The sequence below is a fragment of the Pseudorca crassidens genome, chromosome 10 (assembly GCF_039906515.1).
Source record: "Pseudorca crassidens isolate mPseCra1 chromosome 10, mPseCra1.hap1, whole genome shotgun sequence".
In the NCBI taxonomy this organism is placed as follows: Eukaryota; Metazoa; Chordata; class Mammalia; order Artiodactyla; family Delphinidae; genus Pseudorca; species Pseudorca crassidens.
The window spans coordinates 103,368,734-103,382,533 of record NC_090305.1 but is presented as its reverse complement, the minus strand read 5'-3'; the positions used below and the strand labels follow the sequence as shown (position 1 = coordinate 103,382,533).

The window sequence follows — 13,800 nt, the reverse complement described above, 5'->3', positions numbered from 1 at the left end:
GGGAAGCCTAGTACTTCTGTTCTTATTTTCGTGAGTGTTTTTATCATGAAAGAGTGTTGAATTTTGTCAAATGCTTCCTCTGTACGTTGAGATGATCATTTGGCTTTTGTCCTCTGTTCTTGGGTGTGTTATATTGTTTGATTCATATGCTGAACCAACCTTGCATTCCTGGGATAAATCCCACTTAGTCATAGTGTATGATTCTTTATATGCTTCTGGATTCATTTTGCTAGGGTTTTGTTGCAGATTGTTGCATCTATATTCATAAGGAATATTGATCTGTAGTTTTCTTGTGATGTTTGTCTGGTTTTGGTATCAGGTAATCCTGGCCTCATAGAATGAATTGGGAAGTGTTGCTTCCTCCTCCTCCTCCTCTTCTTCTTTTTCCTTTTTTTGTTTTTTTGAAGTTTGAAAAACATTGGTTCATGATATACTTTTATTCAAGGAAAAATAATATCTGCTCACTTCAGGTGCCCAAGTGACCATTCAGAACCTTGAACCTTGACTTTAGTGGGTATTGACCTTGTGTTATTGATGAGCTTTTTCCGATTTCATCCCAGTGAGGATGGGAGGTTGCCAGACTCTTTAACAAGTATTAATCCCAGTAGTTTCCAGTGTAATTCTGGTTGTTTGCCATCCTCAACTGTATTGTGAGAGCCTGTCTTCTGGAACCTGTCATCTTAAAGGAGTGCTTTATAGCTGGCCTTAGAGACAGTGAAAAAAATTCAAAGATGATCTCTAAGAAGTTATTTTGGTAGCTTTTTATTTTATTGATGCTGTGCAGAGCAGACCTGAAAATACCTTTCATTTTTTTCTTGCATTTTCAACATTAGAAACAGCTATTGTAGCTGTTTCTTAGGATCATTCTGTGGAAATATCTCATTGATTCCTTTGTCATCGAAAACTATACAATTTTATCACTCAAAAAGCTACAGTGAAAGCAAGAGGCATGGTCCTCAAACCACCACTGGGCATCTTTCTAAGCCCCCTTGTGATGCAGCCCTCTTCTCACCCACAGGTACCACGTACACAGACTTCTCGGCCGGAATCTCCAGGGATGACCAGCCCCTCCCCGCGCATCCAGATAATCTCCACTGATTCTGCGGTAGCCTCACCTCAGCGCATTCAGGTACCTGCACCAGTCCCACTTGGTTCCAGCCACCTGCCTGAGGGCAGACCTGCCTTCCCTGAATCGTTTCTGAAAACAAACCTGCCTAAGGGTTTCACTAAGGAGCTGTGCTTCTTAGGCATCAAGTATAGTACAATCTCACTTATTTTTTAAAAGATAAAAGAAGAAAGATTTTACATTTACTAAGCTGACTTACTTTCAATCTAAAAGTCTGAACTGTCACTTCAAACTATTGGAATGAAGTACCATTTATTACTTATGTGCTTCAAAATTGAGAGGTAGTATGTGTTAGTCGTTAAGAGTGTGGACCTCCACTTGAAGTCAAATCCAGTGCCCCATTTTATAGCTTTTCTAATGTCTCACTGTTTCCATTTAGAAAATGTACATAATAGTAGTACTTATCTCATAAGGTTATTAGGAAGAATCAGTGACTATTGCTTGTAAAATGCTTGAAACGGTGCTTGGCACATAATAACATTCGGTATGTACTAATTATCTATAATAACTATTATTGCTAGTATTGTTGTTAACTAATTGATGATATTCACTTATGGGAGGTTTAGTCTTCCCAGGGCTCTGAACCTGCCTCTTTCCCACTGAACAAAAAGAAGGTACATGTATCATGATCAACAAGCAAGAAGAAGGGAAAATTATTGATGAAACACATACATTAAAGATTCATATACACTACCAAATGTAAAATAGATAGCTAGTGGGAAGCAGCCACCTAGCACAGGGAGATCAGCTCGGTGCTTTGTGACCACCTGGAGGGGTGGGATAGGGAGGGTGGGAGGGAGGGAGACGCAAGAGGGAAGAGATATGGGAACATATGTATATGTATAACTGATTCACTTTGTTATAAAGCAGAAACTAACACACCATTATACTCCAATAAAGATGTAAAAAAAAAAGAAGAGATTCATAGTTATCTCAAAAGGCCAAACCAAAACACATGCACGGAAATGAACGGCAGAGAAAACTCTAGTTATGTAACGTAAGTTTGAGAGAATAGCAGGTGGACAGGTATTTGAGTGAATAAGTAAAGGATTGCTTTCATTTACAGTTTCTTTATTTTAAAACTCAGTATTAAGTGAGTAGTATGCTGTAATAAGTAGATGACTTCCATAGTGTTCACCCATTCTTAAAAGTGATTTTATGGATTATTATAAACTAAGCATAGAAGAGTTCTAATAAGTAAAGTGAAATGAGTTGATAAAAATTATATTTCCATCATGTCCGTATTACATAATATTTTATCATAAATAACGAAGTTCATACACTTCTTTTCTTCACACCAAGTAGGAAACACATATCTGAGTGTCTAGAAATTCAGATAATTGGTCCAACGTTAATGAGATTTTACTATTCCTCAGAATTAGAAGCTTTATATAACTAAGTTATTTTTTTCTCTTTTGCTTTGTTCTTATTTGCTGATTGTGACTTGAAAATGAGTCCTTTATAGTTTTATGTAGCAGGTGTTAGGATCCTGCCTACATAACTCTCCCAACTCTAACTAACTAGGAACTAACTTTGTACGTTTAACCATGGATGTTATATTATGGTTTCACAACCATCTGAGGGCAGATGAGAACATAGAAAGTTCTTCCAGAAAACTCCATCGGTAGCTAGTTTGTGTTTCAAGAGAGGGTATACAGCCCCCTGTATTGGTATAAGAAGGATCTTTCTGTTTTCCCGAGGGGTATTCAGGCATCCCATTCCGTACAGTGGGGCTGTTCCCATGCCCTGGTGCTTGGCCCATGGTTCCACCACTGTCCTGGCTAGAATGCAGTAAGATTCTTGAGCAGCAGTCTTGTAGAATAGATCTTTCGCGTTGAGCTTTCAGTTTCTTTAGGGAAGATAACCCATTAGCAAGAGTTTTATGTAAAGTAAGTATAGTTGAAAATCTTTTCATTGTGTACTGTCAATAAAATTAGACATACCTTGGGACTCCCCTGGCGGTCCAGTGGTTAAGACTCCATGCTTCCACTGCAGGGGACACGAGTTTGATCCTTGGTTGGGGAACTAAGATCCCGCATGCTGTGCTGTGGGGCAAAAAAAAAAATAAAAAAAAAGAGACCTACCTCGGTGCAACAGAACTGACTGTTTTTCAAGGTTTGGTTTTTTTGAAGGAAAGTTATAGGTCATAGGTTGGTTTCTGGGTTCTTGATGTTGGTGCTGTGGCTTTGATGAAGTTTTCATTTCTAGTCCTGACTTCAGTAATGGATCTCTGATCCCCTGAGGTGTGGGGAAAGAATACATTTTCTGATATTTTAATGAATAACAGTGCTCTGAACTCAAATAGTGGCTTGTGTGATAAGGTTGGGAGGGAAAGATTATTCAGTAAGGATGGCAAGCTATGCAATATTTAGGAGCTTTGGCTCTGAATGGAACAGATTTTAGGGTCAAATCTTGCTTCCACTCAGCACTGTGACCCTGGGAAACGTTTCTGTAACATCTATAATTGTAAAGTGACAGCAGTAATAGTACCTGTTTTATAGGATTGTAAAAGGATTAAGAGATACTGCCTATAAAGCTGTAGGAAGTAGATGTCAATAAATGTTAGCATCTGTGTTATATAATTTTTTAATGTTTTATTTTCATATAAGTTCAAACTTAAGGAAAATAATACACATAAATCCTGTGTCCCCTTTACACAGATTCACCAGTTGTTTGCTGTAACATTCTGGATGTATGTATAATGTGTTTTTTCTGAATCATTTGAGAATAAAGTGGAGACATCATGCCTCTTTGCCCTGGATACTTCAGCATGTATTTTCTCTTACATAATTACAATACAGTTATCAAAATCAGTAAATTTAATATTGAAACATGCCATTATCTAGTCCATAGTCCATATTTTTCCCATTCCAGGATTTATTTTTGTTTTTAATAATGATAGCAAAGCCGGGCGTGGTGGCGCGCGCCTGTAGTCCCAGCTACTCGGGAGGCTGAGGCAGGAGGATCGCTTGAGCCTAGGAGTTCTGGGCTGTAGTGCGCTATGCCGATCGGGTGTCCGCACTAAGTTCGGCATCAATATGGTGACCTCCCGGGAGCGGGGGACCACCAGGTTGCCTAAGGAGGGGTGAACCGGCCCAGGTCGGAAACGGAGCAGGTCAAAACTCCCGTGCTGATCAGTAGTGGGATCGCGCCTGTGAATAGCCACTGCACTCCAGCCTGGGCAACATAGCGAGACCCCGTCTCTTAAAATAAAATTAAATAAATAAATAAATAAATAATGAAAGCAAAAATTAAGGTGTCAGTCAACACAAGCCCAACATATCTAGTTGTGCAGACCAACAGAGGGCTGATCTGATGATGGACTTGTGTTCATCAGTATAATGTCATCCTAATGGCTGCAAATGGGCTTTGGGGCCAAGTGCGAAGGGTGGTAGTCCTCAGAGCAGGAGAGGTAGCCTTGTGACTGGGGTTGAGAGCTGTTATTTTTTGGGGTACAGAGGTCTAGGGCAGAAACTATGGGAGGAAGGAGATGGAGATAAGAAAAGCTGTAGGAGAACACCTGCTTGTCTGAAAATGAAGCTTAGTCGGAGCCATGCCATCACAAAATCTAGCTTCTCAGTAAATTTCATGGGTTTTCATCATATGTAGTCTTTTTAGGCCAGTGGTTTTCAAACTGTGTTCTTTACTGTTTCCCAGATTACACAAACATTATGTTCAAATTTCATTTTTTAGTCCAGCTTTCAAAGCAATTAAAGTAGATTAAAAGAAAAATACACTTGAACATGTCACATACCAAATTTGACATGCTGGAGGTCACTGGTGCACTCACTTGTAATCTGTGTTCATTCCCTTTGGGGCAGATCTTGGCTTAAACCTTCTTTTGCCATCTCCATGGATTTTAAGGTTTTCCAGAGCTATTCCTCCACACTCCCCATTTCACATTTATGTTTTCAGGAGAGCATAATTATACTTATTGTTTGAAGGAAATGTTTAAATTTGAGCTTATAAAATACATTTATATAATACAGTGCTTTTTTATCTACTTTATTTTTTGAGGTTTCACATGTTACTAGAAAAGACTTCTGCTGTATATATGTTTTTTAAAAGTTTGAAATCCTTACTACATTCCCCAGGGGACTGCATCTTGGGCTCTTGTAGCATCCTCCTTCCCTAGGTCTCTCTTCCACCAGCTCTTTATTTCTGCACACCCTTCTTGAGCAGCCAGTACCTGTTCTCTGTCCTTTCTCCATCCGCAACCATCTGATATTTCCTTTCTTGCTCTGATATTCTAGTGGCCCCTCTCAGGTACTCGTAGGAGTTGTCTGTTTGTACGTGCTGACTGGGTAGTAGTTGCACACTGTAACAAAGTCACACCATACAGAGTAAAAGACGAGTCTCCCTCCCTCCCTCTTCATGGAGTCATTCACGTCTCTCCCAAGAAAAGCCACTGTTACCATATTGCATATTCATTCTTTCAGAGATGGGCTGTGCATCTACACCTGCAAGCATACATGTAAACAATACAGCATATTTTTACACTCCTGTCGACATTCTGCCCACACTGCTCTGGACTTCACTCTCTTTTGGAGGTATTTCCCTGTGGTACAAATAAGCTGCCTCTTTCTCTTGAGTGGCAGTTTGATATCCCATTTTTTGGATGCTGCAATAAATAACATTTTACCTGCTTAATTTAAGACATGTGAGAGTATTTCTGTAGGATCCGTTCCTCAAAGTAGGATTGCTGGAAGGGTGTGTCATGTGTAGTTTGTTTATTTTGTTTGTTTTTTTTTTTTAAGAAGGAATGTTATCTTTTATTTATTTAGTTAGATTTGGCTGCATTGGGTCTTCTCGTTGCTGCACGGGCTCCCCTCTAGCCTCAGCGAGCAGGGGCCACTCCTCACCGCGGTGTGCGGGCCTCTCATCGCGGTGGCCTGTTGTTGTGGAGCACGGGCTCTAGGCGCGCCGGCTCAGTAGTTGTGGCTCACGGGCTCTAGAGCGCAGGCTCAGTAGTTGTGACGCACGGGCTCAGCTGCTCCACGGCATGTGGGATCTTCCCAGAAGAGGGATCAAACCCGTGTCCCCTGCATTGGCATGTGGACTCAGAACCACTGCGCCACCAGGGAAGTCCCTTATGTGTAGTTTTGACAGTAGTTGCCAGACTGCCTTACAAAGAGGTTCCACCAACTTATACTCCCACCAGCCTGGTATGAGAGTGCCCATTTCCTTACACACTCAGCTATATATTTTGATATATATATGTGTGTTTGATACATATATTTGTGGCCCAGAATGTGGTCTTAGTGAATGTTCCATGCAGGCTTGAGAAGAATGTATATTCTGCTGTTGCTAGATGGATGAGTTTACACATGTCAGTTATATCAAGGGGGTTGCTAGTGCTCCTCAGGTCAACTATATCCTTATTGATTTTCTGCCTGCTTGATCTGTCAGTTGCTTACAGAAGAGTGATGATAACTCCAACTATAATGGTTGATTACTCTATTTCTTTTCGGCAGTCCTATCTTTTTTTTTTTAATTTAACTTATTTATTTATGGCTGGGTCTTCTTTGCTGTGCACAGGCTTTCTCTTGTTGCGGTGAGCGGGGGCTACTCTTCGTTGCGGTGTGCAGGCTTCTCATTGTGGTGGCTTCTCCTGTTGCGGAGCACAGGCTCTAGGCACACAGGCTTCAGTAGTTGTGGTGCGCAGGCTCAGTAGTTGTGGCGCACGGGCTTAGTTGCTCTGTGGCATGTGGGATCTTCCTGAACCAGGGCTCGAACCTGTGTCCCCTGCATTGGCAGGCAGGTTCTTAACCACTGCGCCACCAGGGAATCCCCTTAAAGGTCTTTTGGCCATTCACTTGGAAGCGATGATGTGCTGGGACTCATGTCCAGCCTGTGGCTCTCTGGTCTTGCATTCACTGGGCCCTCAGCCTGCAACCCACTCTGTCACAGCTCTGCACGGCTTCCTCTCTTGCCTCATTTGGGTCTTTGTCCACCGTCACTCCCTCAGAGAGGTCTTTGCTCTTGAAGCTGCCCCCCTGCCTCCTTCCCCATATTTTGTTCTGTCCATTATCCTGCTTTTTTGTTTCCTCTGTGTTTCCTTCCTGCCTCTTCATGTCAGGGTGCACAGTCTGTCTTTCCTCTAGCAGGCGAGCTCCCCGCCGTGTTCACACTTCCATCTCTAGTACCGAGAATAGTGCTGGTCACCTAGTGGGTGCCCAGTTAACACGTGTTAAGTAATTGACTCTTTCCTTGCTTGTGTCATTTTCTTTTGAACCTACCAGCATTGTTGGATTTTCCGTATTGGACTGTTGGCAAAGCTGTAGGACTCTGTGTGAGTTTGCTGTCTGAACCTTGGGATGCCATGACCCAAAGCAGTTCTATCAAGAGGTGGCGCAGATTCCAGATATGTTGTCCATAAATGTGCTGTAGGGAGCTGGGGTACAACCAGAGACACAGTATGTCTCCCCTTCCCAAGGCCCAGCGCACGCACCGCAAGAGTCCTGTCTGCAGTGAGGGCCTGCTGGGGGTCCTCAGGGAAAAGGTGGCCCCATGCTCCAAGTTGGGCACTTGGCCTGGAAGAGAGACAGGAACGGGCTAGAACAGCTTCAAAGAACTTCACGAGCAGGAATAAGAGAAGTTGCTCTAACGTAGCAGCTATCTTAATTGTGACTGATGCACTTAGGCAGGGATGCAGGGAAGAGGTGAGCTATGGCAGTGGGGCTCATGACTGGTGGCCGTCCCTGGAGAAACGAGGCTCAGGGCTTCTCCGGAGTCAGCGCCCACTGCCTCCAGGGCTTCCACAGTCTTTTATTCACATCTTCTCTCCATGTGCCAGGCCCTGTGCTGGCCCTGGGGATGCAGCCCTGAAACAGGTGTTATCTCTATGCTTAGAGACCTCAGAGTCAAGAGATGGGAGAAGTTGGATGTGTGTCAGCAAGGGACTCCCTGCATTCTGTCACTGCAAGGCAGAATTATTTATAGGACCTTCCCTTCAGAAATAGCCCTTTAAAGCAGCCATTCTCAGGTTTTGGGGTTTCAAAAAGTTAGGGTAGGGAATTCCCTGGCGGTTCAGTGGTTAGGGCTCCACGCTTCCACTGCAGCGGGCCTGGATTCGGTCCCTGGTCGGGGTACTAAGATCCCGCATGCTGTGCAGCATGGCCCAAAAAAAAACAAAGTTAGGGTTGCCCACATTTCTTATTATGCCTAGGACAAGAATTTTTTTTCTTGTTTTTTTAGTTAAACCTATCATCTACTATTTATTACTGTCTTCATTTCATAACAGAAAGGGCCTTTCTTTGTCCAGGTTTATTGAACTGTAATTGATATGCAGCACTAAGTTTCAGGTATAGAACATAATAACTTGATTTACATATATGGTAAAGTGATTGCCACAAGTTTAGTTAACATTCACCATCTCATATACATGTAGAAAAAAGAAAAAGGAAAAAAGTGTTTTTTTCCTTGTGATGAGAACTCTAAGGATTTACTCTCCGGACACCTTCAAGCTGACCACCTTCATACAGTTTCCCTTCCCTCCACTTCCAAAGGGCATTTTAATTCTAAAAGTAGGAGGGACGATATCATCCTAGAATAAAATTAGCTGTATGAAAACCAGTTTCTGAAAAGCTCCCTGTTGTTTTCTCTTTCCCATTTCACCGGCACTGGTGAAACTGTCCTGGACCAGCACTGACTCCGGGCCGGCGTTGGCAGCCACTGCACATGCTCCGTGAGAGCAGCCTCCGTGTTGTGTCTTGTAGATCGTGACAGACCAGCAGACAGGACAGAAGATCCAGATAGTCACCGCAGTGGACGCCTCCGGATCCCCCAAGCAGCAGTTCATCCTGACCAGCCCAGATGGAGCTGGAACTGGGAAGGTGATCCTGGCTTCCCCGGAGACCTCCAGTGCCAAGCAGCTCATATTCACCACCTCGGACAACCTCGTCCCTGGCAGGATCCAAGTAAGACCTGTTGACAGGTGTTTGTTTCAGCACTTCTGCTACTGCACTTGTTCTTGACTCTTACCTCTACCGTGGAGGCCAAATCCATCTCTAGTGGGTCCTTTGGGGACCTGCAAACATGGTGGGTTGCTGCCTCGGCTAAAGTAAAAAACCAGCAAATGAGTGGCGAGGCCCAGAAGGCAGCCGCTGCAGTGCTCAGATGGATGGAATTTGAGCCGGCAAATCAGCGGTCCCACAGGAGACTCACCTGAGCAGTTGGCATGAGCCACTGGAGAATGGTTCTCAACCAAGGCCATGTGGTGGCAGCCCTTGGCCTGTGATGCTTTAGGGGCACCACCAAGGGCTGACCACAGTCAGATGAGGACCGACTTGTTCTCTTACCTCGGACTAGCCCGGCTCTTTATTCTGATCTTGTTCCTGTGAACTGCTGCCTGTGGGCCCCTCCGTTCTGCCCTGGTTCTCCCCGCTCTGGCAGGCGGGATGGGGTTGGGGCAGGTACAGGAAGGAGGAGAGCAAGGGCTGGAAGAAGAGCAGGGTTATTGGGAAGCATTGAACTTCCAAGTCCAACACTCAGAGAAGCAGGGACTCAAGGCCAATGTCCCATGGTGGCCAAGCATGGAGCATGTTTAGTCCAGGTCAGGGTGCAATCCATGGTCTTGTTTGGTTCTGGTTTTTAAGTTTTTTAAAAATTTGTGGTAACATATAAAATTTACTATCTTAATAGTTTTTAGGTGTCCAGTTGAGGGGCATTAAGGACATGCACACTGTTGTGTAGCCATCACCACCACCAATCCCCAGAACTCTTCATCTTCCCAAATTGAAACTCTGTCCCCACTGAACAACTCCCGTTCCCCACCCCTCAGCCCCTGGCTACCACTATTCCACTTCCTATGGGTCTGACTACTCTAGGGACCTCACATAAGTCAAATCCTGTAATATTTGTCCTTTTGTGACTGGCTAATTTCACTGAGCACAATGTCCTCAAGGTTCATCTGTGTTTTGTCTTATGTGTCAGAATTTCCTTCATTTTAAAGGCTGAATAATATTCCAGTGTATGTATAGACCACGCTTGGTTTTTCCATTCATCTGTCAGTGGACACTTGGGTTGCTTCGACCTTTACTTTGAATAATGCTGCTAAGAATCCATGTGTTTTGCAGGGAGATTTCTACTATGGAGAAAATTCAGGAAGGAAAGGGTTTTTTTCCTTCCGCTGCAGCTGGGTTCAGAACACCAATATGTTCAGCTTCCAGAGCTGTACTTTTGAGACACCTCATAATGCCATTAGTAAATACTTCCTAGTGTACATTCTGATCATCTGGAATCAGAGTTCCTCCCTGCTTGCTTCGACTCCTTGTTTTTGAAAGGATGGCTGGTGATTCTCTTGCATGTCTTATAAGAGGTCATTGCACATAATGATGTCTGTGTATATTCTCACTGTACATAAATCATTTTAAGGCTTATTGTTAGTACATGATTTAATAACAGCTATTTTTCACTTTTTCATGTTGAAACCAGTTACATTACTCTTCAGATGAGCAGCACTGTGGGTCACCTAGAAAGTCACCTACAAATGAAGGAGAAATAGCAGGTTTCAGAGGCCACCTATCCTAGTCCCTCCACTGCCAGCTGCCTCACGAGAGAGCTAGTTATTTAGTCAGTAAAGCTTAATTACTTCTCTGCCAAGTAAGCCTCTCTGTGTACTTTCAAGCTGTTTCATGAGAATAGAGAAGCAACCAAAAAGACCTCGAGTATCTTCATGTTGGAGCATCCGCCTGTGAGTCCCCACACGGCCCCTACTCCTAGGTGGTTGGGGTGGCCAGATAGGAGGGTAGGTCCCTGAAAACCAGTGTCTGACCCTGGACAAGCCCACCGCCACCCACCACCGCTCAAGGGGCTTGGTCCAGATGAGCGGCCACGCCATTCCTGGTGGCATATTCAGTTGTCACATGGCATTTTCCCAGTTCTGCCCAGAGTTCTTAGAAACCTGAGATTAGGAATTCACAGTTCAACATGACTTTGCTTAGTGCTCTGGTTTTTCATCAGCACTCTGCTTATTTCCTGATTCTTCTTAGATCGTCACGGACTCTGCTTCTGTGGAGCGTCTTCTGGGGAAGGCCGACGTCCAGCGGCCCCAGGTGGTAGAGTACTGTGTGGTGTGTGGCGACAAAGCCTCAGGTGAGTAACCAAAGGCCATGCTGGGTGCACATCAGGGGCCAACATCATGCACCAAATCTGGGGCGGGGGAGGGTTGTAGGTTTCAAAACATGAACTCCACTCTTCTTATTGGGGTGGTGATGTAAATAAGCAAATCAGTTTGTCAGATTATAAGAATCAAAAGGAAAAATCAAGAAATTATTTCTGTGATTTGTAAATCTTGGTTGGGTGTCAATTATTTTTGTACTAGTAAGAAAGAAATTGGGACTTCCCTGGTGGTCCAGTAGTTAAGACTCCGCACTTCCACTGCAGGGGGTGAGGGTTTAATCCCTGGTCGGGGAGCCAAGATCCCACATGCCACGCACCTGCCCCCCCCCAAAAAAAAAGAGCAATCATTTCATTAGTCTGGTTAATATCGGCTCAGTTCTTTGCTGTTTCACAAGATGTGTTTGTTGTCTCTCCCTCCCTTGTCCTAACTGTAGCTGCCTCTGTCATGCCCCCACTGTAACCCAGTGTGATAAATAGGAGGGGGCATGCGATTCTGGCTGGAGTCCCAGGGTCAGGAAAGGCCTGAAGTCACATTGGTGACCTTGATGGTTGAGTGTGTGCTGTCAGGTAAAGCAGAAGGGTGTTCCAGCTGGCGGGACCAGGGCCTGGAGAGTTTAGTGTTCCAGCTGGCGGGACCAGGGCCTGGAGAGTTTAACATCCATACCCACCATGTCTCTGGGGAAGCACTCCTGGGCTTCCATGGTTAGGAGGTGGGTACAAGGAGACTAAAGAAGATGTCTGGCCCCAAAGCTCAGACTTCAGCCTGCTAACAGTGGGAGCCATAGAGGGTAAGTGATGCTAGGGACACTGACCTGAGTTCTGAGATGACCACTTGGTTCTGCTTTATTCTGTGGTCACTACATTCGTAGGAACTTTGGATACTTTGTGGTCCTGGTTTTAAAAAAAAGAAAAAAGTGCTGAGCCAAGCCTCTTAAGAGGAAGACAACCCCAGGCAAGCACCAGCTGAAGGCCGGAAGCTCCAGCCCCGCCCGCTGATGCCTCAGGTGCTGTGCTCTCGCCCCTTCTCTGAAGCCCTCATCTGCCCCAGCAGGCAGGGGCCAGCGCTGCCTCTGTCCTCATCACCCTTTTGTTCAGATCTCTGGGCACTGGATGTGTTCTTTTCTAGTTGCTTCCTTACAGGCCTGTCTTCCCCTCCAGAATGTGCTCTTTTTTTTAGAGCAGGAACCGTGTCTGACCCCTTCATCTCTATATCCGCATCTTGTTGCTCAGCAAGGAGAGACATTCTGCAGACTTTCGAACAAGTGAATGAAGCATGTGCATAGCAGAGGCCACAGAATCTGCTTGGCTTACCCTTCTGCGCGTAAAGCTCATGACAGGCTTGCAGTGCCATTGCCTCCAGATATTAGAGATCACTCTAAGGCCTAGAGAGCCCAAGGAAATCCACTGCAAGCAAGGAAGAATGATGTCCACAGAGTCATTTCAGCATGACTCTTCTTAAAGGCACACAGTTGAGACCCTCTAAGTGCAGAGTTGGAGAACGGCTCCATGTGCCAAAGCTTAGGGCTTAGGGCCATGGGTTGCTCTGCAGCCGCCGTCCACAGTGACCCTGTGAACCCTGACCCTGCAGTGTAGTTGTGACCCTGGGTTACATGAGACCAAACCAGGAGAGCATACGCGAGGACAGTCCCAGCTGGGAACGTGAGGAAGGGTAAACTCACGTACAGCTCTTTTTAATGTGGGAGGGAATTAGAACTTAGAGACCCCCAAAGTAAACAAGCTTAGAAAAAAGAACTGGCGGCCTTCCTTTGGCCTGGGCTCACACAGTCACGCCCCCCACCCCGGGTCAGTCTGGGGCCCAGGACGTGACGCACACAGAGGGAGTAAATGCAGGATGAGACTCTTTGGGCTAACAAAACACAGGCTTGTGTTTGCTCTTTGACACTCTTGACGGGACAGGGGAGCTGAGGGCCTTCACCAGGCAGGTCTGCAGAGCCGGGCCCGGTGAGTACAACGGATGATGCAGCCCAGCCATCATCCGCAAGCTCCTGCTGTGCACTCGGAGCACCGAGGTCATGCCATTTACCAGCGGCCACATAACCTGTCTGAGCTTCCATTTGTCCATCATTACCTCACAGGGCTACTTTAAAGATGGTAGAAAAATGTGAAGGCCCTGGGTGCCATGCTTAGCACTCAGGCCTGTGGTTGGCCCATGGCTGCTGGCATCTGACCCTGCACACCAGTCCCCGATAGACTTACCTTTCTCTTTCAGGCCGTCACTATGGGGCTGTCAGTTGTGAAGGCTGCAAAGGTTTCTTCAAAAGGAGCGTAAGGAAAAATTTGACCTACAGCTGCCGGAGCAATCAAGACTGCATCATCAATAAACACCACCGGAACCGCTGTCAGTTTTGCCGGCTGAAAAAATGCTTAGAGATGGGCATGAAGATGGAATGTGAGTAACTATTAAAAAACCACGTGAGTTAATAAGGAGGGCAAAAGTGAGGTTTCCATGCCTGGCCTTAAAATACTCTTAACAGTATCTGCTGAGGCTTCATTTTGGTTCACCTTCAGGGTCAGCTCAGTGATGCGGCGCT

General features: G+C 45.2%; 1 protein-coding gene and 1 long non-coding RNA gene across 4 annotated transcripts in view; one reads left to right on the top strand and one right to left on the bottom strand.

Annotated features, from left to right (window-relative positions):
* NR2C2 (nuclear receptor subfamily 2 group C member 2) overlaps nucleotides 1–13,800 on the top strand; it is an 82,926-nt gene that overhangs the window by 49,296 nt on the left and 19,830 nt on the right. For all 3 annotated transcript variants that reach the window (XM_067755577.1, XM_067755576.1, XM_067755578.1), the window contains 4 exons: nucleotides 1,019–1,129; nucleotides 8,845–9,045; nucleotides 11,119–11,221; nucleotides 13,479–13,658. In XM_067755577.1, coding sequence (XP_067611678.1) covers nucleotides 1,058–1,129; nucleotides 8,845–9,045; nucleotides 11,119–11,221; nucleotides 13,479–13,658 — 556 coding nt within the window. In that variant the 5' untranslated portion in view covers nucleotides 1,019–1,057. The remainder of the gene's footprint in view (nucleotides 1–1,018; nucleotides 1,130–8,844; nucleotides 9,046–11,118; nucleotides 11,222–13,478; nucleotides 13,659–13,800) is intronic.
* Nucleotides 1,689–7,570, bottom strand: LOC137232792 (uncharacterized). The gene is made up of 3 exons (XR_010947185.1): nucleotides 5,316–7,570; nucleotides 3,070–3,171; nucleotides 1,689–2,975 (listed from the first exon to the last, which is right to left on the bottom strand). It is a non-coding gene; the product is annotated as an uncharacterized lncRNA (long non-coding RNA).